The sequence below is a fragment of the Paroedura picta genome, chromosome 7 (assembly GCF_049243985.1).
Source record: "Paroedura picta isolate Pp20150507F chromosome 7, Ppicta_v3.0, whole genome shotgun sequence".
Classification (NCBI taxonomy): domain Eukaryota; kingdom Metazoa; phylum Chordata; class Lepidosauria; order Squamata; family Gekkonidae; genus Paroedura; species Paroedura picta.
This window is the reverse complement of record NC_135375.1, coordinates 28,001,099-28,025,710: the sequence shown is the minus strand read 5'-3', so window position 1 is coordinate 28,025,710 and position 24,612 is coordinate 28,001,099. Positions and strand designations below refer to the sequence as shown.

The 24,612-nt window shown below is 43.9% G+C and overlaps 1 protein-coding gene across 15 annotated transcripts in view; it reads left to right on the top strand.

Annotated features, from left to right (window-relative positions):
* The window catches only part of PDE4D (phosphodiesterase 4D), a 709,981-nt gene that overhangs the window by 463,880 nt on the left and 221,489 nt on the right, over nt 1–24,612 (top strand). Inside the window, exon 1 of one of the 15 annotated variants that reach the window (XM_077347184.1) lies at nt 755–894. The exons of 13 other annotated variants lie outside the window; for them this stretch is intronic. In XM_077347184.1, the coding sequence (XP_077203299.1) occupies nt 770–894 (125 nt within the window). In that variant the 5' untranslated portion in view covers nt 755–769. Of the gene's footprint in view, nt 1–754; nt 895–19,347; nt 19,377–24,612 lie in introns of those variants that run through there. One more of the 15 variants, XM_077347188.1, reaches the window with a different exon arrangement.

Here is a 24,612-nt window from a genome sequence, read left to right as displayed (position 1 = left end):
TACAGACAAACATGGCTACCCTTTAGACCTATACATGGTAGAAACCTGTTGCTTGGGTGACACAACTGATCCTGACTCCCTAACCATTTTTTAAAAATTCAAGTTTGTGATGGATAAAAGTTATCTAGCCCCCCCCCCCCCAATGAGGAGTGCAGGGTTTTAAAATACGTACCTACTTTTGTAGAGATATTTAAAGCAGACCTTATATTTCATATTAAAGATATTTCCCCCGCATAGTTTCCGCAAATGTTTTGCCCATGCTGAGTTTGCAAAACACATTGGGGGATGGATTTGCAAGAAAAGGCACTGATGAATTTGAATAAGTAATTCCTCTTTCACTAGGGGAGAGCATTGTCTGAGTATAAATAGTCCATCTCAGCCACCTATTGCTGCACAGTAATTGCTGGGAGTTAGTTTCTAGAGGCCGAATTCGCAGCCGATCAAGCTGTGCTCTATGCCTCTCCGGGTGAAGGAGTGGGAATCGGCTTCTGCGAGGCTGCCGGCTTTCAATTTTATCTGCTCCATCCCTCTATGATTGCAAGACTGACTTTGAATGGATGTAAGCCGCCACCAGTCCAGCAGGGTGAATGTACCAGCTGAAGAGACCGGGACGCTGGGCAGAGGAGCAAAAACCTGTACCTGAGCTGCACAATTGAGCAGAATTCATTCCCCACCTCCTCCTCCTCCCTCCCCCAGCTGCTTATTTCCAGCTTTCTTAGGAATGTGTCCTTTTTGCTATTAGCTTTTTTACAGCTTCTACCTGGATAAAATGAGTTTGCCATCCAGCTGTGAGCACCTGACTTTGGAGAAGGTGGCTCGATTTCGAAGTGCCTTCATTCACGGATCGCCTTATGCTATTAACAAGCCCATTGATATTAAGCAGCAAAGGAGACGGTAATTTGTTTTTGTTTTGTTTTGCTAAGGGATCTGCAAACAATATTTTTTGTCCACTCCATGTGCCTCATTTCTGTTGACTGCTTTATAGCTTTTAATACCATGAGAAGGGGGGGGGGGAGGAGTTGCATTGTGTTGTTTATGAATCTTTCGTTTGCTTTAGGCTGGATTGAAAATATTAACTTTTTTGAAGAGGATAAAAAATGTGCAATCTGATTGCAGAATTTTTAGCAAATGACACCTGTAACTCCATTCAAACTAAGGGCACAAAAGGCATAGTCAGTTTAATGTATTTACACCCCACTTTTCTGCTTTAAAAAACAGCATAGTGGGGGGCAAGCCCTGCCTTTATGGCTCAGTAGCTAAGGAATCGATAACTAGGGGAAGGAGTAAAGCCAAGAAGAGTGCTTGGACACTGTTCTCTCCCATTGTACTTGGGGCTGACGAGAAGCAAAACTCACCTGTTATTTTAAAGTAAAAAGGCCATGGCCAGAATCGAAAGAACTGTACCGTCTAAGGGTGTTTTGATTTGTATTTCTGGTCTAACCTGTTTTTTTGACTTTTCCAAGCAAATGATGAGTTTTGTCTGGTGTTCAAAAAAGGGAAGAAGCAGATATCCTGCCGAACGTGCCTCAATTTAGGCTTCCCTAAAGCAGCACTTTGGACTCTAGCATATAATTATGTAATCTAGATTTAGTAATATGTCCTGCTGCCACACATAATAATGAGGAACAAGTGTAAAAACCACACCCCATTATATTTTATGGTGGAAGTTCAGTGGTCAACGTTATTTAGAGTGTTCTCCCATAAGGCGTTTTGCTGTCTGAATTGCCAGAGAGTCTTTGGTAACTGCTCTTGGCATGATGTCCCATTTAAAGGCTAGTTTGGTGAGCTCTGCACTGCCAAAGATGCATTTTGCACTTATATGATTCTCCCTTTCCCCGCACACATCCTCATAAAATCTGTAAAGATCTGCAACTAGTAGTTGAAAACATATGTTTTGCTCAAGAGTTTGAAATCTCGAGTTTACTTTCTCTAATGGCTATATCATCCTAAATTAATTTTTGCCCAAAGGGGGCCACTGCTTTTAAAGGTAGACTTTAAAGCTTGGCGCCAGCTCGTCGTAGTGGTTAGGAGCGCGGGCTTTTAATCTGGTCCAGCCGGGTTTGATTCCCCGTTCCACCACATGCAGCCAGCATGGTGACCTTGAGTTTGGTGTAGCTGGTGGGAGCCAGCTTCGAGTAGTTGTTAGGAGTGTCGACTTCTAATCTGGTGAGCTGGGTTTGATTCCCCACTCCTCCTCCACATGCAGCCAGCTGGGTGACCTTGGGCTCACCACGGCACTGATAAAGCTGTTCTAACTGAGCAGTAATATCAGGGCTCTCTCACCTACCTCACAGGGTGTCTGTTGTGGGGAGAGGGAAGGGAAGGCGGCTGTAAGCCGCTTTCAGACTCCTTTGAGTAGAGAAAAGCGACATATAAGAACCAACTCTTCTTTTTAAGATATGTTTTTCAATGTGCAATTTAAACACGTTTTAAATTTTTATTTTTAAAATAAAGGACCAGTGTTTCAGATTTCACAATGCTACATAGTCTAAATGGTGAAAAGTCAAGTCCCTGTGGAACCAGATTTCTTTGTGTAGTAAAGACGGCTTCTACACTTGCACTTAGATCACCAGAACTCTCTTGCAAGCCATCATGTTTCATTTCCTAATGTTGTGAATTATACACTGGAAGTTGTCTGGAAGACATGCATACTTCCTCCTGTCATCTTTACGTTCATTTTAATTTGAGAGGGGAAGGTTAGTGGACTTAGGGTCAGTTTTGTTCCTTAAGATTTGCACTGGATATATTTACCTCCTGAACAGTTCTTTGGTAATGTGCAAACTCTCTTACAAGACAAATGTTTAAAAATATGTCTCTGCAAGACTTATCCATTGATTGTGCAGAACTGAACGGAGGAAAAAATAAGAATATCAGAAGAACCTGCTTGATCATACTAAAAGGCAGTCTAATCTAGTGCTTCTTTCCAGCACTGGCTATCCAAATGAGTTTGTGACATGGCACAAAGATGGCAGCCTTCCCACTTGGTTTATCCAGAACGTCTGGTATTCAGAGATCTCCTATCTCTATTAAGCTTCTATAGATAGGAACCATTGATAGACTTCATGATTTGTGTAACCATCTCTACGACCGTTTACACCCTGGGAACTTCACTGCCCCAGCTCCCGTACAGGAGCACAAATCTGGGATGGATAAGGCACACCGGGCCAAATGCTCCCCCGTGTGGGTGCAGGAAGAGGTGGGGCAACCTGCCATGACTAAAATTCCAGCCTGCAGCCCAGCATGAAACTTCCAGTGCGTACCTCTTGGAATAATGAATTCTTTAAATGTATTATGTGTTGTGTGGAAACAGTGCTTCGTTTGCCTGTTTGTTTCAAATTTTACATGTTGCATTCTCTGCCAAAAAAGGGTCAAAATAAGGAAGATGTTCTCAAGCCTCTGTAGGGTAAAACGTGTTGTAAAATTGAATATTAATATTTATTAAAATTAAAAGCCCAAGGCTTAAAATATAGACTCATTAAAATCCAAGTGTACGTTCAAACTAATGCCTCCACTGACCAGATGTGGTTCGGCATGGCTGCTTTATCAGTGGTCAGGCATAAATAAAACAGGTTACATAAAATACAGGAAAAGAAATATTAAATATGCGGTTGGCTCCTTTACATACAAGGAACCTGGGCATACTTTGGAGAAAGCCTGGCTCCTCTAGGACACTCACTGGACACTGGAGGTGCTCATCTGGACCAGGGCCTGCTTGAGAAACATAAGCCTCAAAGAATTTTTTCTGGCCTTCTGGTCCATAGAATCAATTAAGGTCCTTGGTGTCCTATATAGTTAACATATTATATCACTGTATATAAAGGAGCCAACTGTATATTTAACATTTCTGTTCCTGCATTTTATGTATGCTGCTTTATTTATGCCTGACCATTGATACAGGCAGCCATGCCAAAACGCAACTTGAGTCAAGATATTTTCTCCTTTTTGTTGTGGGCATTCTCTGCCAAAAACACAGCAAAAGTATTATAAAAATAAAATTTGTATTAAGGTGGGGAAAAAGCCACCAAACAATTTCAGTTTAAAAGTTAATCAGAGATCCCATCTCCAAATGCCTTTAGCCAGCAGGAAATGCATTTGGGAAATGTTCATTTTGATAATAATGATGAGGCTAGCATTTGTGTAGTGCTTTCAAAATTCGCATGCATATTTGTTGAATGCTTTGCAATTGCTGTGTAAGGTGTGCTAAGGATGGGATAGGTGAGACTGAGGTTTAGAACAAACAGCTTGCCTAAGATCAGCTGCTTTATTCACAGCAGAAATTTACACCATGGAGCTCTTGATTTGTATCTCAACTTCTTAGCCCCTGTGATATATAAGCTCTGTGTAGTATTCTGAGGTAAGATGGATCAGCAGCCTGGGAAAACGGCCTTCAAGTTTTGGCACCAAAACTCTGGAACTCTCTTCCAGGGAGACTTGTGTGTCCTCATATGTTGTTGCCTTACACCAGTGGGTAATCTCTCCTTCCTTCTCTATGTTTTGATTCTTTCTACTACGCCCTAAGAGCACTGAGATCACCAGACCAAAATTCTTTCAGGCCCAAAAGAAGTGAGATTGACCTTGACCAGGGCCAAGAACTTTTTGGCCTTCGCCCCAGCTTGCTGGAATGTTCTGCCCTAAGATATCAGGGTGCTGCAGGACCTCAACCTGTTCTGCTGGGCTTGCAAGACAGAGCTGTTTTACTGGGTCTACAGTTGAGGCCAGACAGAACACCAAGAAGTGTTGGTCTCACTGCTGGAATAGAAGGAAGAACTGCCTTTCCAAGAAAGATCTGGAATCTCCCCCTTCCCAATTTCTACTGAATGTGACCGATTCTTTCTCCATTCTTCTTTCTTGGAATGTGGCTCTTTCACCAGAGGAGGAGCCGCTTATGATGGAGGAATTTTCCTTGGGCTGGAGGAGAGTGATAAGGAACAAGACCTTTTGTTCTAGAGCAGGGGTAGTCAACCTGTGGTCCTCCAGATGTCCATGGATTACAATTCCCATGAGCCCCTGCCAGCATTTGCTAGAATGTTCTAGAATGTATACGAAAGGGAGAAGCATCTCTTCATACCATTTGTAATTTAAAAATTACTATCATCCACTAATCTTAGATGCCCTATTCCCCTTCTAAACTAAAAAGTCCCAAATGCTTTAGTCTTTAGTTGCTTACAGGGAAGATGAACCAACTCCTGGATCATAACGGTTGCTCTTTTTTGGATGACTGTTCTAAACAGTACACATTATTGCTAGCATGGCCATACCATCAATTTGTATCAAGGGTTTCATGTATTTCTGGCCATTTTTCAGTCTGTTTCAGTCCTTTTCATTTCTGAAGCACAGTAAGTTGACATTTTCATTGTGACCTCAAGATTTCTTTCTTGGGTAAGCGTAACTAGGGCAGTCTACCCTCCAACAGTAGATTATGAATTAATCACTTTTATGTAGCTTGTGTGGAGGGATGTGTGCATAATCAGAGGGTGGAGGGGGTACAAGAAAGAATAAAAACCATTAAGATAGCAGGGAGGAGTGGCAATGCCTGAGATGAAGGAAGGAGCCCAAATTCTTATTTATTAGCATTAAGAAATTTGTGGTCGGGATATAAGAAGGTAGCAGAAAAGAATGGTAGCAACAGTGTGGGCAAAAGTGTGAAAGAGCAAGATAATATTTATTGAAAGCAGCACAAATGGCATGTTTATCTGGCGGCTTGGCATGTCTTGGGCATTCTTCTGGACCCCAACCTCTTTCGCTATCAAGAAACAGCAATCAGTGCTTCATCTCACATACTTAACATTTGGTGACATGTGGTGATAGCTAACTTGAGCTCTCTGTTGAACTGTAGGTGAAAACACTTTGGCCTTAAGGCAAGCTTTCTCAACAAGGGTTTTGTGAAACCCTGCCACCCGAATCTCAAATACTTTGGCCACCTCACGAGAAGGAAGGACTCGCTGGAGAAGAGCCTTATGCTGGGAGCGATTGGGGGCAAAACTAGAAGGGGACAACAGAGAATGAGGTGGCTGGATGGAGTCACTGAAGCAGTAGGTGCGAACTTAAATGGACTCCGGGACAGGAAGGCCTGGGGGATCATTGTCCATGGGGTCGCGATGGGTCGGACACAATTTTGCACCTAACAACAACAACAACATTTCTCACCCTCCCTGAAGGCTGAGGGTGGTTTACATAAAACAGGAACAATACAGATAACTCAGTTTGTAATAATAATACAGTGATAATAACGAACAGTATTATAGAACGATAGAATACTGGGGAGAACATTAAATCAATGCATACTGATGGCCCAGTGGGTTGGGCATATTTGCAGTGATTGCCGTAGGAGGGAGGCTTGGTAGGGGGCAGTAGGAAGCGGTGGTTCAGGTCAACCTCAATCAAATGCCTAGCAGAAGAGCTCCCTTTTGCAGGACTTTGGAACTGTTAAAATTTGTCAGATGATATGACCATATATGGTCATGTCGACATGCCCCACGCATGACCAGTGATGGGCTTAGGGTGGGTAGGAAGGGGAGAGGCCCCAGGTGGGCATGTACACAGCTCTGCTTCCCAACCATATTCTGCATGGTTGTGCCACTTCTGGGGTTTCTCAAAGCCTGAAGAATGTTTCAGGGGTTTCTCAATGGTTAAAAAAGTTGTGAAAGGCTGCTTTAAGGGAATGTCTTGGGTACCATTTTGCTAAGCTCACCACATTGCTACAAGCTCCTTATTGCTTTCAAAGTGTTATTTTGTGGACTGTCACAAAATGGAAATTCATACTGATAAGGAAACCATTCTAGGGGTTCTAGTAAGCAGCTCTCTGAAGTAAGCTTTGGCTTCTTCTAAATCAAGATCTTTAGAAAACTTGTGGGGTGTAGTGGCTAGCAGGGGTAGTCAAACTGCAGCCTTCTAGATGTCTATGGACTACAATTCCCATGAGCGAACGCTGGCAGGGGCTCATGGGAATTGTAGTCCATGGACATCTGGAGGGCCGCAGTTTGACTACCCCTGGGCTAGTGTGTTGGACTACGATCTGGGAGACTGGAGGTTTGAATCCACACTTTGCTGTGTATACTTCCGGGATGAACCTTGGCCAGTTCTCAGCCTAATTTAGTTTATAAGGTGTTATAAGGATAAAAGGGAGAGAGGAGAGAGATGTTTGGGTCCCCAGTGAGGGAAACTAAACAGATTAGTTCCCCAAATTACTTCTGTTCTTGCTTAGTTCGGTGCTTACTGATCTTATCATTTCAAGTTTTTAGAACATATCCTGACATTAGACTTCCCATCTTGAAAGCAGTATGGTTCTTTCAAATGACAAATCAATTAATGCAGCGAAAATGAGATGGCACTTCTAATGATTTGTGTGTACATCATGGACATTATTACTCCCAGCATCATCTGCACCCCTATCCCATTATTGCTGAAAAACCAACAAGCATCAATCTTGAAAGTCAGGGTGTGTAGTTGAGGTATCTGCATCAATTCCAATGGTGGACAAGTCCGTGGAGTGCTTGAGATGATGTTTGTGCACAGCCAGATTTGTGATAAAGGTAGCATGGAAACCCTTAAACTTGTAACATTTTTTTTTTAATTAGGATGGATTTGCTTTGTGACATCAGGTCTTCAGAGAAAAGACCTTGGCTACTGTTAGGGTTATTTTATACCATCAGTCTGCTCATTGTCTTCTTAGGATGGTATCTATGGAAATGAATTAACAGTAATAATCGAGCGGAGGGAGCTGGGACACAAACTCAGTTGTCGTTATTAGCTGTGCCTTAGTGCTTCTAAAAATAGGAAGAGATAATCAATGGGTACCAGCATCCTTCGGGCCTGCAGTAGGATGAGCTTGGTGCAAGAGTACATCATGTTCTGAGAAATAATTTTTTTAAAAAATGTAAGCTCAAACAGCATCAATACAGTTGATTGGAAACTTGTTGTTGAGGGGAGAATAGTCTTCTCATTGGGCACAAACAACCTGTTTGGGCTACCTAGCCCCCTTCTGTTTCATTAGAAACAGAGGAAACCTTTTGTGTTTCTTGTTTCATTGCTAAAGGCGCCAAGATGAGAGTCAATCCAGTAACCAAGAAGCACCTTCTTGTCCTGTTCTTGTGGAATGGATTTAGATTGATCTGTCCTATCAATGCTGACAAGGTCCCTAGGAGTATGAGAACCCTCATTTGTGTTCTTGGTCTATGTCGATCCTGGCTCTAAAATGATGCTGGGAGAAATCTATTGGAGCCAGTGGTGAAAATTATAGATTCAAATGAGTAGCCGTGTTGGTCTGAAGTAGCACAATAAAATCAGAGTCCAGTAGCACCTCTAAGACCAACAAAGATTTATTCAAGTCGCTCTAAAACTCACACCCTGAATAAATCTTTGTTGATCTTAAAGGTGCTACTGGACTCTGGGGAAATTATTAATGTCTTGTGCCCTAAGGGGGCTCTCTTTGGACCTTTGAAGAAGGTAGGCATTAGACCTCTGCATAAAAATCTTCATAGGCTAGGGGATGAGATGACCAATTATTGGCTAATCGTGTGTGTGTGTGTGTGTGGTGGCAGAGTTGCTCCAAGAGTTTCTGAATGACACATCTGCCTTTGACACATTTCAAGGTGATCTAAGGCTTGATTTTGGAACCAATATTACTTTAGTTGCATTGATGGAAAATGTCCCTATGGTGGACAGGCTAGGTTCTGCCTCTACGTAGGAGCAGCCAATGACAGCGGACAGAATGTTGAGAGTGGGGTGTATGGGAAAAGAGCCATTGAAAACAACAGTTAGGAGATTGTAACAGAGTTGTTGACAGCTTAGGAGCTGAGAGAGAAAAGCTGTGTGGAACTGTGCAGACAAGCAGGCTAAAAATAAGTAAATTTGTAGCTAAAGGGTCCCAGTTATAGGAATAGGACCTCGGTTCAAATGTTCAAAGGAAGATATATGTAGTTACTTATATTTTACTTTCCTCAGTGTTCTGTTCACAACTGTAACATAAATAAATCCTGGCTGGGGGTGGTGGGAGGAATTGGGACCCCACGTGGGAGGGGGGAGGGCCTGGGACTGCTGGCCCGGGTCAGGGGGGGGGAGGGAGCCCTCGCCAGCACTCGCCCCCACCCCGACCAGCCCCACTGTGGCCTTGCCAGGCCTCAATGGGCTGCCAGGGTCAGGGAGGGAGGGAGCCCCCATCAGTGCTTGCCCCCGCCAGCACTCACATAAGTAACACAAGTGTTTCAGAAGTAACAGAGGCAAGTGTCTTTACAGTTACACACACTTACTTCCTGTTACACCACAAAACTAAGCCCTGGTTGTCACTATCTCTGTGTTTGCTCCAAGTAACAGGCACCTCTTTTAATTGCATGGCAGGAGCTTACCTGTGAACAGATGTCATGCAATGGAAGTAATATCTGAGTGATCGAGCCACATGGGTGGGGGTATTCATGTGAGCTTATCCAAGAGGAACAGTCTTAGAGAGTCCTTGTCCCTCAGCAGAAGTTCAAGATGGGGGCCCAGAAGGAGTGGCACTCACCCCATATGAAGTGGGCAGGAACCACCACTGCCTCTGGAATACAGCTGCTTGAGCCTCCTTGTCTTCTGCACCCCCCCCCCACTTCAGGAGAGATGGCTGTAGGCTCCCTTCGCTCCCCGCAGTGTGCCTTGGCCAGTCATCCCTGTTGCCCATTGGCTAATAAGCTACTACTTTCTAATGTACTTGTTATTTTGAATTCCCAGTTCCATGGGACTAACCAATACAATCCAGCTTCATTCATGTGAATGGTACCCCCTTTCACAGAAGGATGCTTCTCATGTAATATGGGGAACTTCTAAAAGATGGTTACAGCAGGTTATTTGTATGAAACCCTATTTTGTCAATGACAGTGGATACGCAGCTTCAGGGAATGTGTCAATCAAACTTTGCAACCCAGCCCATGTCTTTTCCTGTAGATTTTGTTTGAACATCACCTTTTGCAAGGTAGATAAGGCAGAGCTGGACAATTACACACTGCTTGTGTCAAACATTAAGATGAAATATCATAGCCTAGGGTCCCAGACCTTTGGGATTTTGAGCCAGGGTGATGCTTGCCACCTCAAAGTGATTGCTCCAGGAGGCAAAGCCAAGCACATAAGAGGAAGGAGGATATAAACATACATGGTAATGGGAAGTGCCATCAAGTCATGGCTGCCTGCATATGTTTTTCAAAGCAAGAGACATTCAGAGGTGGCTTGCCATTGCTTGTCTCTGTGTAACAACCCAGGACTTCCTTGGTGGTCTCCCATCCATTCATAATTAGGGCCAACCCTGGTTAGCTTCCAAAAGCTAATGAGATCTGGCTAGCCTGGCCTATCCCGGACAGGGCCTAACATACCTGTTAAGGGGGAGAACATGCCCATAGAAGATGACCCAAAGGGGAAAGGGAGGATTAAATACATATAAAGAGAAGCCAAAGGGGAAGTGTACTCCAATGCTCTGGTACTCTCTAGCATCGTCCACCTTCCAGCTGGTCTGTGGGCCCTGTTTACAAGATCCTGAATCTTCCTTCAGTGAGTGGTGGAGAGGATCCAAGTGATCCCTTTATTTGTTGGAAAACAGCCAGTCACTGGTTCTGTCTTCAAAATGGCTCCACTGATTATCACGAAGCATATATTAGATGCCTCAGGAAGTGTCTATGGGTGCCGACTAGTGTCATGTTGGGACACAGCTCCTGGAGAGTGTTAGTTTGTGTCCGTCTTAGGTCCTGTGACCAAAGTCCAATCTGTGGTACCAGCAGTTTCTTCAGGCAGAAGAAAACCCTCTTGCATGTATTTTGTTGATGGAAACCAGTCTCATCAGAAATTATGTACTCCGTTCCTCTGTTTCCCTAGAACCAATAGAGAGAGAAAAATCTACTGCCGGTTTAGGATTTCTTGTACTATAATTTCTTACTGTACCCTTGTGTTTAAAGTAATCATTTTCCTTCAGTTGGCAGCATTTAGAACAGTGGGATTGTTTCTTTTAGTTTAAAGAGCAAATAGCATTGAGGTATTTTTATTGCACATTCAACAGCTTAATCTGTGGCCTGGGAGCTCTTCAGGTATAAATTATTGTGTTGTCGAGAAAAGAGTTGTTAGTTATTGGCGCATGAAGCACTTTATTTTTCTGAGTTCCCCTGTAAGGAGAACATTAGTGCATCAGCCTTCTATTCCCATTTCTACAGTATCTAAACTTTGAAAATATAGAAAGGCTATAGTTTAAAATGTTAAGACGATCCAGGTAGAGGGGGCACAACTACATGGCAGTAGCTTTGCCCCTTCCACCCCCATTGTTCACTGGATTCTAGTGGACTTCATCTTTGAAAACAACCAAATGGAATTGGTGGGTGGTGCTGGGAGAGGAGGAGCTCACCCCCTCCTGCTTCCCCCTCCTACTCACCCCTTCTTCTTGGTGCCTGTCTCTATACACACACACACACACACACACACACACACACAGCTAATAGCAGTCTTAAGAGGCAATTTCTGTTGGGCAACTGATACAGGAAGCGGAAGAGTTAATCCCTCTTTCCTGGAATCACTATCCTTTGCAATTGCTATATGCTTGGAGGATCTTTCCATAGATTTCCCTGCCCCTGCAGCTCCCGCCCTCTGTCCCTGGACTCTAGCCTCTTTGCTCTCAGATGCACCTCAGTGCCTGGAGCCAGCAGCAGGTAAGGGGAAAGCGCCCTGGGCAAAGGCTTGTGGTGAAGGGCCTGCTAATGAGGGCCTGCTGAGCCTGCTAACAAGGGCCTCCCAGCCTGCTGACTGCCTGCTAAGGAGCTCTGTCCTGGCCCTGCTAATAAGCTGGCCAGTCCCTGCCCACCCCACTTGATCCAGCTGCGACACACGGCCCAAAACCACCTTAAGCTGCCTGAGACCAATGATCTGGAATTAAGGACAGAGATATTTGAACTCATGCATATAATGGTATTCAACAATCACCGGAAAAGCATAAAGGTTTTGCTAGAACATATCTGGAAGGAAAGCACAAGTGTGTGCATATGAAGGAAAGCACAAATGTGTGCATATATATTAGAAGTCCTGGAGGAAGAAGTTGAATGATGCTATTGCAATCTTCTTTCTCATTGTTTTGTGTATTTAGCAAATTGCTCACCCCCAACCCCCCCCCCAACACACACAGCGCCCTCCCAGCTCCAGCTGCCTGCCTACCATACCTGTGGCTCACACTTCTTCCAGATGGAAAAAGTTGGAGGGGGATGCGACAAGGGGTGGGACATCCCTCCTGTTTGTCCATTTGTTGGATGGACAGCCAATCAGGGATGGGACAATCGAGACAGCCTCCCTCATTTGTGGGTGTTTGATGAGTCCCAGGGACTTCCTGGGTCATCTAGTCCCTGCACTATGCAGGACACTTACAACCCTATTGCTCATCCACTGTAACCTGCCACCCCCTTAGGCTTCCACAGAATCAGCCTCTCCATCAGATGGCTATCCAACCTCTTGTTTAAAAATTTCTAAAGATGGAGAACCCACCACCTCCCGAGGAAACCTGTTCCACTGAGAAGCTGCTCTAACTGTCAGGAACTTCTTCCAGATGTTTAGACCGGATTTCTTTTGAATTAATTTCATCCCATTGGATCCGTCCCTCCGGGGCAAGAGAGATCAATTCTGCTCCATCCTCTGGCACCCTTTTAAATACTTGAAGATGGTATTCACAATACTCTAAATTCACCTAGCCTTCAGGAATGAATTGCAGTCAATGTTAATATATTACTAGAATGAAACCTACAGTTTTTCTCCAGCCTCGCCCCCTGACTATCTACAATTGACCGGGGCCTTGATAAATTACAAGATACATGAATCAGAAGCAGGGAATGGGATTGTATATTTCCTTAACATCTCATTAATTCTCAATAGAATCTAAGACAAATAGCCATTAGCAAGGGTTATTGGATCTTAAGTCTTAACCAACAAATGTCTTGCAAAAAGTAAATATTAAGAACCAGCCACAGAGCAACATATGTTAGGCACAAGATAAGCATTGCAGTTGTGTGCTTTAGACATTGTCACCATTAAATACAAAACCTCCAGTATTTAAACTACATTACAGTTATGAGACGAATCAATAAAAGCCAGGAAATTCAAGCCTGAGAATGATATTTTGGGGGCATATCCTTTGCTTAGCAATAATGAATTATGAATGTAACTCTGTTTGCACACCTGCAGAAGGGTGTGGAGAAAACACACACGACCTCAGAGTAAGCTTAATATTGAATTGTGCTTAAGAATCAAGCAAATTTTAATTTGACATTTTTTGAATATTTTTTGAATATTCATTCACACACACACATATATATAAGCTGCTCTGGATATAACATCTTAGTATGCATAGATTAAAGTATGCTCATTGGCATCTCCTTCTTCTTCTTCTTCTTCTTCTTCTTTGGTAGTGAGCTCCCCCTCACTGGTAGTCTCTAAGCAGCAGCTGGACAGGTATTTATCATGGACTGAGTAGGGAGCTGGACTAGATGGCCAATATGGCCCCTTCCAACTCTATGATTCCATGTTTCTATCTTTGCCACCTTCTTCTTTCTTCCTTTCCACATTTTGCCAGGGCACAGAGCTTCAGGTTCCTCCTATCCTTCTAGAGCCAAACTAAACTCATCCATCCTGTGGCAGTAACACCATTTTAGAAGCAGGTGTAGTTTAAAAAAAATGATGTGAGGCCCAATCCAAACTGGCCACACAGTATGGCAACTCTTGTTCTTGTTCTTGTTCCATCCCATGCCTTTTCAAGAGCTGATGTTTCTGAACAGGTGCAGAGGAGGGGAACAAGATCTCCTGGGGCCACAGCCCTGTGTTCCCAATGTGGATCAGACTTCATGATCATTTTAAAAACTCCTGAAATGGCTTATAAAATGCTTAGGGCTGATCCTGCGTTGAGCAGGGGGTTGGACTAGATGGCCTGTATGGCCCCTTCCAACTCTATGATTCTATGATTCCATGACGTTAGGAAACATAAGATGGACCTGTGGTCACCATGATGTATAGCGTGGCTCCTAGCTGCATTTAACCTTTTATATAAAACATTTCTAGCTTCTGGTAATAGAGGTTATGTGGTTAAGCAGGGAAGGAAAAGGACAGGAAGCTCACTTTCCCATCTTGGCAGGGGCTCAACTTAGCATCTTGCTCACAGCAAGAAATTTGGGGGTGATCCTGGATGCCTCCCTATCAATGGAGGCTCAGGTCACAGGTGTCGTGCACATGGCATTTTACCCTCTTCGCCAGGCGAGGCTACTAGTGCCCTACCTGCCTCCGGACTCTGGCCACAGTGATCCATGTAATGGTCACCTCTAGGTTGGACATCTGTAACTCGCTCTATGCTGACCTAGCCTTGTCCTGGGCCCAGAAGATCCAGCTGCTGCAGAACGCAGCTGCTAGGGTCTTCACTGGCTTATCTTGGAGGAGGCTTGTGCTCAGACAGCTGCATTGGCTACCAGTCTTGTCCTGGATCAAGTTTAAGGTTTTGATTTTGACCTTTAATGCCATCCATGGCTTGGGCCCTGCCTATCTGAGGAACTGTTTGTTTGTTTATGCCCCCCCCCCCGCAGGGCTCTTCACTCTGCGGATACTAATCTGCTGGTGGTTCCTGGCCCCAGAGAGGTACGCCTGGCCTTGGCCTGGGCTAGGGCTTTTTTTGGCTGGCCTCGACCGGGTGAAATGAGCTCCCAGGAGAGCTGAGTGCCCTGATGGAGCTATCAAAGTTCTGCAGAATCTGTAAAATGAGTTTCTCCAGGGCCCATTCCGCACACATAGGATAATGCACTTTTGGTGTCCTTTCACAGCTGGATTGTCGTATGTAGAACTGGAAAAGCTACTTCTAAAGTTCATTTAAAGTGCATTATCTATTGTGTGCAGAATAGGCCCAGGTCTTTGGTTGAGGCCGGGTCTTTTAAGATCACTGGGGCCCCTTCAAGCTACGTTATGTTATCAGACGACCCTTGTTGATGACTATGGGGAGGACTGGAGGGTTTTTCTGCCATCTGAGTTTCTTGGTTTTAAGATTGGGGTTTTATAGGGTTTTATTCTGTAATCCGCCTTGTGTCTCAGGAGGAAGGCGGACTAGAAATTAAACAAACAAATAAACAAATAAGACTTGGTTGGTCTTAAAGGTGCCACCGGACTCAATTTTTGTTAGACCTACGTAGGTATAACTGAAGTGACCACCTTCCCTTTCCTGGTTTATCCTTCCTTTCAGTTCTCTCTCTTTCATTTGCTGTCTTCCTTAAATTAAATTACAATTTTTTATGCAGGGACCCATTTTCTTGTACTCTGTTAAGCACCAATAGAATAAAGCTATATAAATACTAACTCATTGTCCATCAGCATAACATTTATTAAGGAGTAAGCTACAATAATTACAACCCATTTTATTTACACCTGTACTCATGTTTATGCATTTGTATTGTTTATCTGAAGTGTCATTCTACATGAACCCTAATAACCCCTGCTAGGCTGATGGGTCTAAATCAGGGGTAATCAAACTGCGGCCCTCCAGATGTCCATATGCTGGCAGGGACTCATGGGAATTGTACTCCATGGACATCTGGAGGGCTGCAGTTTGACTACCCCTGGTCTAAATGTTTCCATGGAAATGGCTTTCTGCAACAACAGGCAATTGTCTCTTTGCCATATTGGTGGAATGTCAGGTTCTGGTATAATAGCATCCATGCCAATTTAGTGTTTTTAAGGGTTGGTATGCAGATACTGTAAGGATTTAAATCAATCTTTGAATCATCTTTGAATCATCACTGCAGGTGGCCTTGAGCCGCTGGGTAGATTTTTGTCAGATGTGAATGGGAGGAGGCTGTCAGGGCTAGTCTTGGATTTATTTTATTGATTTATTTCAGGGATTTATTTGCTTTTCCATCATATAATCTCCAAGGTAGTTTACAACAGTTTGAATCAAAAGGATTATAAAATGCAAAAAAAGTACCTCCCTGAGTACACGACCAGGGAGCATTACATGGGCCTGTTCCTAGAGGGGGGAGGGGGTGGGCCTAGATGCAAAGTGGTTCTGCCTGATTTCTTCTTGGTTGGCAAAGATGGATGCTGCTGGCAGCGAGGATATTCTTAAAACCCCTTCCCAGCCATCTGGGGTACTAACTGATGCGGTAGTCAGAAGTGGCCATATTTGGTTCCCCCCATTTACCATGCCTAGCACTCCCTGAGAGGGACACTCCCATAGGGGACACATTTTAGTGAGGAATCTGGTCCCGTGTTGAAATGTGTCCCCCTGGGAAACACATTGGTGGAAGACAGGTTCTGCCACGTCTATGCGCGGGGGGACACAATCTCACCTTCCTGCAAAAAAAGTTTAAAGCCCCAGTCTACCTCACAGTGAGGTGAAACACCATGAAGTGTATCAAAGCATTGTTAGCCCCCTCTGGGCCACTGTACGATGGGGAGGAACTGGGCCTGGAAGGCCTGACTGTTCCCTGTCCACACAGACCTGCCACTGGACAGGCCTCATTGACCCCCACTTTAACTAAGGGAACATGGATTCTTCCATATTCCCTTCAGGCCGGGCAGATGAGGGCCCAATCCGGGGTATTCCTGGGAAAGGGCTGGCCCAGCATCAGCATCAAATGGAACTGGGGATTAGTCTTGCTTCCATGTGAGCTCCCTCTCGGCCTTTTCCACCCATGTGGAATCAACCTATGTGCCGAAGCATTCTAGACATAGTACACAGTACAATATGTTATAGTGGGTAGAGTGGGAGGTTCAAATTCCTGCTCTGTCGGGGAAGCTTTCCGGGGGACTACTCAAGGTAGTCTATTCCTTAGTCTATTCTAGCTTACAAAAGTTGCTGTTGTGTGGATAAAATGAAGAAGGCAACAATATTGTAAACCATTTGGGACCCCATTAGAGAGAAAAGTAGGATATATATACCTAAATAAATAATGTAAGTAAATAAAGATGGACACATTGAGATAGCTGAAACAACTCATGAGTGTAGCAAGAACCTGTTGTGTTGTTATCTGTGGTCCAGATGGATGAGTGTTAACTCCTTTTCTCTAAACCATATGTGCCCACTACAATTTGTATGAATGTCTGAACCTGTTAAATATACAAGTCATCTATTGCAGCATATCTCTCAGTGCCTTTCTATCCTTTTGCTTTCACAAGAGTTAATCATTAATGTATTTGTGGGCTGAGAACACAGTAATGCAAGCTATGTGACTATTATATGTAAGCGTATGTTGGTAGTTAGGCATGATGTAATAATTTCAGATGCAAGCCAACGCAAGACAGACCCAAGTTGCCTTTCAAAATGATATTCTCTTTACTCTTAAGTATATAAAAAAAGAGGACTGGCTCTTTAAAAAATGATGAATATTTAGGAGCAGCTTTGTGTTGCAGTCTGGTCCAGTTAGAGCAGGGGTAGTCAAACTGCGGCCCTCCAGATGTCCATGGACTACAATTCCCAGAAGCCCCTGCCAGCATTCGCTTCTGGGCTTCTGGGAATTGTAGTCCATGGACATCTGGAGGGCCACAGTTTGACTACCCCTGTGTTAGAGTATTGGTTTGCAAATGGCATTACCTGGGGAAAAATCTCTGCTCTTCCAGGAAGCTCATTAGATGGCCATAAACTAGTAGATGCTCTCTTTCTCTCAGCCTAAGCTAAGAGGGTTGTTGTGAGGATAATATGGACAAAGGAGCCATGTGAGTTCCTTGTGAAGTTGGGAGAAATATAAATCAGTCAACATGGCAGCACTGTTAAATCACATTAATAGGCAGCTGCTTTTGAAATATTTGGCAGCTAGGCCTCTCATTTGAATCTTCAAGACCATGAAATAAATGGATCCTTTAAAAAAATGTTGTTGATTAGATCAAAGCGCTGGTTGTGACCTTTAAAGACTTTAATACTCCAGACCCAAAATATCCTGAAGTAGGGATATTTGGGGGGATGGAGCTTGAGGAGGAAGGGGTTTGAGAAGCGACAGGTCTTCAGTGGGGGTCACTCCCTTAGAGTCCATCCTTCAAAGCAGTCATTTTCTCCAGGAAAACTGATCTCTGTAGTCTGGAAGTCTGGAGATGAGGTGTAATCCAAGAGGTTCCAAGATTTCACCTGGAGGTTAGCAATCCTAATCTGAATGGGCCCGAAGACGCATTCCTAGGATGTTCAGGTGGCCTTCCTTTCACACCTTGCCCAGTCTGGTTACTTCGCCTCAGTCTGGTTACTGGGTCAGATGTCTTCAGACAATATCTTGGTCTGTCAGGGATCCTTTGATAGGGAAGCCCTCTAGGCCTGATCTGGAGTGGTATGCATGTAGGTTTCATAGACATGAAAAGTGCTCCCTTTTCCTTTTCACAGTATTCACTGTGAAAGAGACGTTCATATTCAATGAAAAAATGTTGAAAGAGCCAAAAGGCAAACAATAGCCAGTGAGCCAGGAAGGGGAAGGGAGTATTCCTATAGGGCAGGGGTAGTCAACCTGTGGTCCTCCAGGTGTTCATGGACTACAATTCTCATGAGCCTCTGCCTGCAAACGCCATCTGGAGGACCACAGGTTGACTACCCCTTCTATAGGGAATACCACATCAGGGTATTCCCTATAGAAGAGCAAAGAGAGAGTGAGGGAACTAATCTTGCAGCAAATTTCTCCTCTTGTATTTATAACAGTTTTTGCTAATGTTAAGCAGACCCTTCTTTGCTCAGAGAGTCAGCTTGGTGTAGTGGTTAGAGTGTGGACTTCTAATCTGGCAAGCCGGGTTTGATTCCCCACTCCTCCACATGCAGCCAGCTGGGTGACCTTGGGCTCGCCACAGCACTGATAAAGCTTTTCTGACTGAGTAGTGATATCAGGGCTCTCTCAGCCTCACCCACCTCACAGGGTACCTGTTGTGGGGAGAGGAAAAGGAAGACAACTGTAAGCCGCTTTGAGACTCCTTCGGGTAGAGAAAAGCAGCGTATAAGAACCAACTCTTCCTCTTCTTCATTTGGAAGGGAAAAAACTGCACTTCTGATTGGCTAGAATCACTCGTGCTACCAACCTGGGAAGTATTGATTTCACTGTAACAAACCTTTGCCCTCTGTGAGATCATCGCACTGATCCCTCATTCGCTGGGATCCAGACACATAGTGCAGCATTAGTGCCCTCCTATCTAGTTAGGCAAGATGCTTTCACATTTAAACACGTCTAGGCAGCTTTGTTTTCAGAATACCTATAACTTTCTTTTTATGAAGAGGGGTTTTCTGCCGCTAAATTAGGGTTGCTGTGTATCAGCATTCATCCCATAGTTTGCATTTCTTCAGGCCTTCCGTGTCATGATCGATGCTGTATTGTTCATCTCATTTGAAATACTTAAATGGCATTGTTACTAAAAACTGCTTACAGCGTGTAGAATCCTTTCATGGAACCCGGCAGGTAATAATAATCATTTATAAAATGACCTTGAAATAGTGATGCCAACATCCATCCGAGTGGGATCTCAGGATTGTCCAGAATTGCAGCTCATCTCCAAACTACCGAGATCAGTTCCCCTGGAGAAAATGGATGTTTTGAAGGAGGGGGTCTCTATGGCCTTGTACCCCACTGTCCCTGTTCTCCCCAGGTTCAGCTCCCAAATCTCCAGGAATTTCACAGCCTGGACCTGGCAACCCTTCCCCCCCACACTCCCCATTGGTGGCCAGTGGTACTTTGCAGCCCTCCCCTGAAATGTAGCTTTAGGCTTACTGATGACAAACAATGTTTGATTAGTTGGATACCAAATTATACAGGTTTGTTCACAGAAAGGAGAAAATAAACTCTGGGCTCGCTTACTTATAACGAATCTTCATTCATGCTTTGTACAGAGACATACATAGAGGGAGAGAGACTGAGACATCTAGTGGATAAGGCGATTTCAGTCATGTCAGTCAGAAAGTAAAAACCAAAAGGCTAATAACCAGAAATATTCACTCCTCTTGGTTTTAGCTGTAGCTGATTTTGGTGATTTAGAGAAAGGTTAATTTTGAGGCGCACAGTATTACCCAGTCAGCTCTGGTTTCACAAAATGATGATTAAAACGTATCAGCCAAAGTTCACTGTTATACATTTATTATTTATATAGAATTATTAGAATTATGTTACATTGTGGAAGAACATTTTTGTTGATAAATGTATCAATCCAATCATTTTAATATACTTCTTTTTCTTTCCAGGTAAGTTGAAAAACATTTACTTCATTTTGAACATGACAGGTAGGACAATGTATTCCCCCCCTTATGCTGCTTGACATTTTCATCTGCAAAACTTAAGTATATAATCGGGTACTGGTATGTGTTAATATATTGTGCAATGATAAATGTGCATGGCTGAACAAGTATTAAGGATAAAATACTGTGTCCCTTGATTTAACCTTGGCCTTCAGTTTGGCTTGGGATCCGAGTTTTTTCTCCATAAAGTTTCCATTTTTCCCTCCGTACTATCCTGTTCATGTTGATAATTTCATCATGTACCCTATCTTGGAAAACATTCCCAGTATGAAAACTCTATAATAAAAGGCAAAAGATGTATGCGATCTGAAGAGAAACCAGAGTATCCCAGTGACCCATTATGCACGGGGGTTTTAGCGCACATTCGGGGTGGAATGGCGGCGACTAAAATCACCAATAACGCACGGTGCCGGCTGCAACTGGCTGCAGCTTCGGTGCATGCCGCCGAAAAAGCCACGTTCGCAAAACGCGGAAGAAAGCGCAGCTTTCGGATGACCGGGGCGCAACCAGAAGTGGCGCCGGGATTGCCGCGTGCATAATCGGTTACTCTGGGTTTTTCCGCCGTCGCGCCCCGCCCGGTGCATAACCGGCGTGCGTCGCGTCTTCCCCCTCCGCGTTTTCCATGTGACCCGAAATTGCCGTTTCGGCGGCCGTGCATAATGGGCCAGTGTGAAAACTCTTCATTCCATTGCTCACATGATGGTGGCTTTAGTGGGAGGTTTGATGGATTCAAGGAGTCTAGTTCCATTGATGGCTAAAAAGGACTTTCATGTTCAGAGACAGTATACCTCTGAATTCCAGTTGTAGGTCTATGAGCTCTACTGTGAGCATTCTGTAGGAAACAGGTGTGCAGCCTTGATGAATGGTGTCTTCCAGCATGGCTCTTCTCATGTCCATTGTTTATGTTCTGGGCTCTTCATATGTTCTTATGATGGGCTAGTAGGTGATACGAATGGGAAAGTGGAATATTGTCATGTAGTGATTGCGAGGATAAGGTAACGCGAAGTCATGCAGGATTGCTTTTGAGTTGATCATGATTGACTTTTATGTGACCTGCCCTGAGCCTCAGGGGAAGGTAGTATATAAATATAAATAAATAAAATTAATCAGGGATTCCCAACCAGGGGTCTGTGAACCCCTGGGTCAGCAGGAGCTCTGAAGTGGCATGTTATGGTTGGGGTGTGTGTCTGGGCTGTCTTCTCAGGGCCTACTCTTCTTTTTGCCCTATATGAGGCAGAACTGTCATAGTAGTAATAAAGGTGGGGGCAGGGAGCAAAAGGAGGGCTAAAGGGGCGTGGCAGAGGATGTAGCCGGCTGACATAACTTCCAGAGATCCCTGATGTCTGAAAAATTATTTCAGAGGCTCCTCCATGGTCAAAAGGTTGGAAAAGGCTGCATTAGTTAAATGGTACGGGCATGCTTTGATTGGGAATATCTTGCAATTTTACATTGGCATTTTATTGTCACACCAAAATTGCCATGAAAAAGTAGGTATAACACACTTTACTTTTGTGTGTTTTTTCTACCATGGAATGTGTGGATGGCAGAGCCCAGTCACAGTGCCCCCTTGTGGTTTGGAGGACCATCATGGTTCAACTCAGGTTGTATATAACTTAGAGAGATTTATATAATTGACGATCTAGTCCCACATGTACATGATTGTGCCATTTAGGGCTATTAGTAACCATGATTAGATATATAGATTAGATATACATAGTATGCAAGATATTTGGTCCATCCTCATATAACACGTCATTTATTTGAAAATTCTTTCCACTATGTCATTGTCAGGAGCTAGAAATCTGAAATCTAAGTGTTTTATGTATTTGAACAATCAATACATATTTTTTAAAGGTATCAAGTGAAATTTTCAGCACTTACCCAAGAGTAGAGGGTGGGGAGTTGCAATCTGCCTCTCATTTGCTAGTAGAGATACTGTTTCTAAGCTCTTCAAGTCGAACTTGGAAGGTTTTTTATTTTAAGCCATTGAGTGTTCAGGTGGTTTAACAAACCATTGTACGAATATAAATTCTAGTTAGCTAAAGCAGGAGATAACATGGTATTTGCAGAGCCAAGTAAAATGTTTCAAAGTCTGATACCTTTAAATGTTTTAGCATTTAGCAGGCTGTCTTCTAAAATATGATCCAACAGCCCTGTCAGGTAGGCCACTCCAATTATTCTCATATTGCAAAAGGTATGGCTGAAGCTAATAAGAGGGGCTAGCGTAAGGGTATCTGTTTGCTTTGTGGCAGAAGTCGCTTGGGCTTTCCTATTCAAATCTTGCACACCTTTTTTCAGTCTTGTCCCACAGAATGCAACCAAGTAATTTCCTAGCAAGCATGGATACGTGGTCAGTGTAGCCTGCAAGTCCCTTTACCACTGATTGCAGAGTTTTTATAAATCTAGCTTAGATACTCACCTGTTCTCTAAAGATGCAAGTACTGACTTGTGCTGTTTGTTCAGAACCAGGTGCCTGCTGCAATGAGATGATTTTGTTTTGTTTTTTGGACTGGTCTTTCCCACTCTGAACGCTAGAGGTCACGGCAGCATGTGCTCCAGTCGAGAGAGATCAAATCTCTTTGCGAACATTTTCTAGAAAAAAAGCTCAGGCTGAATTAATCTGTTAAGGGTGTGTGTGTTTGTGACTTCTTAAACACTAACAAAGGATATTGATACTTGATATAGTAATAACTGGTTTAGATAAAAATCTGTCTAGTATTGTATCCAGCTATAATTTACTTTCTGGCTTTTCAGCCTGAAACGGCTTCCCAACAAAATAATCCTTACATCCTCTCTCTCTCTCTCTCTCTCTCTCTCACTCTCTCTCTCTCTCTCTCTGTTTTGTTTGTATACTGATCAAACAAAGACATGTTTTCTGTGTGTGTGTGTGTGTGTGTGTGTGTGTGTGTGAGAGAGAGAGAGAGAGAACACACTGTAACTACGTACAAAGATAAAACATGCATTTTGTAAAGCCTTTCTTATTGCTCCAGATCAGCCTTTCTCAACTTTTTCACTATTGAGAAACCCCTGAACCATTCTTCAGGCTTCAAGAAACCTCAGAAGTGGTGTGATTGTGCAGAATATGGTTGGGAAGCAGAGTTGTGTACACACACATCGGGGAGCCTTCCCTTTTGCATCCCCTCCAGGCCTACCATTGGCCATTTTTTGGGGGAGGGGGGTTTGATTTACATGACTATATATGACCATATTACCCAATAAATCTCTAACAAATTTAAACAATATATTAAAAAATTAACTCCCTCCCTTCCAGGGCCATCAAGAAACCCCAGGGTTTCATGAAACCTGGTGAATAAAGACTGCACCAGACTGAAACACATGGAAGGGATCCCGGTATCCTCCTCATAGATTTCAGTGCCATGTCCTGCAAAGGGTGTGATGGGAGAGAGCAGGAGAGCATTTAATGGGAAGGTTGAGATATAGCAGCTCAGAGATCCTACAAGGCAAGTGAATACTGATGCCCCAGTTGGCCTAGCAAGAATCCTGAGAGCATCAATGTTGGAGGGTTTCTTTCTTGGGATGAGAATTATGGGTATGTACCCCGCTTGCTGGGGGGTAAACGGTAATGACTGGGGAAGGCACTGGCAAACCACCCCGTATTGAGTCTGCCATGAAAACGCTGGAGGGCGTCACCCCAAGGGTCAGACATGACTCGGTGCTTGCACAGGGGATACCTTTTACCTTTACCTTTTATCCCATGCTTTATATTTGTTAACTTTGGCTATCTGGTGGTCCTGAAAAATCTCAAATATTGCTCATATTTTTGGAGCTCAGCCATTTTGTTAGCCAGGAAAATAGCAATGAAATAAAAATCTGGCTGAATGACACGGTATTTTGTGGGTACATTAGGCTTGGATTAGAAGAAAAAGAGTTGGTTCTTATATGCCACTTTTCTCTACCTGGAGTCTCAAAGCGGCTTACAAGCGGCTTCCCTTTCCTCTCCCCACAACAGACACCCTGTGAGGTGGGTGAGGCTGAGAGAGCCCTGACATCACTGCTCGGTCAGAACAGCTTTATCAGTGTTGTGGCGAGCTCAAGGTCACCCAGTTGGCTGCTTGTGGGGGAGTGCAGAATCAAACCCAGCTCGTCAGATTAGAAGTCCACTCTCCTAACCAAGCTGGTGTACACCCCTAGTTTCGGTTTCAATAACAATCTTGCCAACTGTGAACAGAATCTCTTCCTTAATGTTACACACGGCCATACACCACAGGGTACTGTGGACAGTACCCTGGACAGGATCTTTGAAAACAGAGTTTTCATTGAAAACAGAGAGGTGCCCATCCACAAAGACATGGCTGTTGTTGTTATGTGCGAAGTCGTGTCCGACCCATCGCGACCCCATGGACAATGATCCTCCAGGCCTTCCTGTCCTCTACCATTCCCCGGAG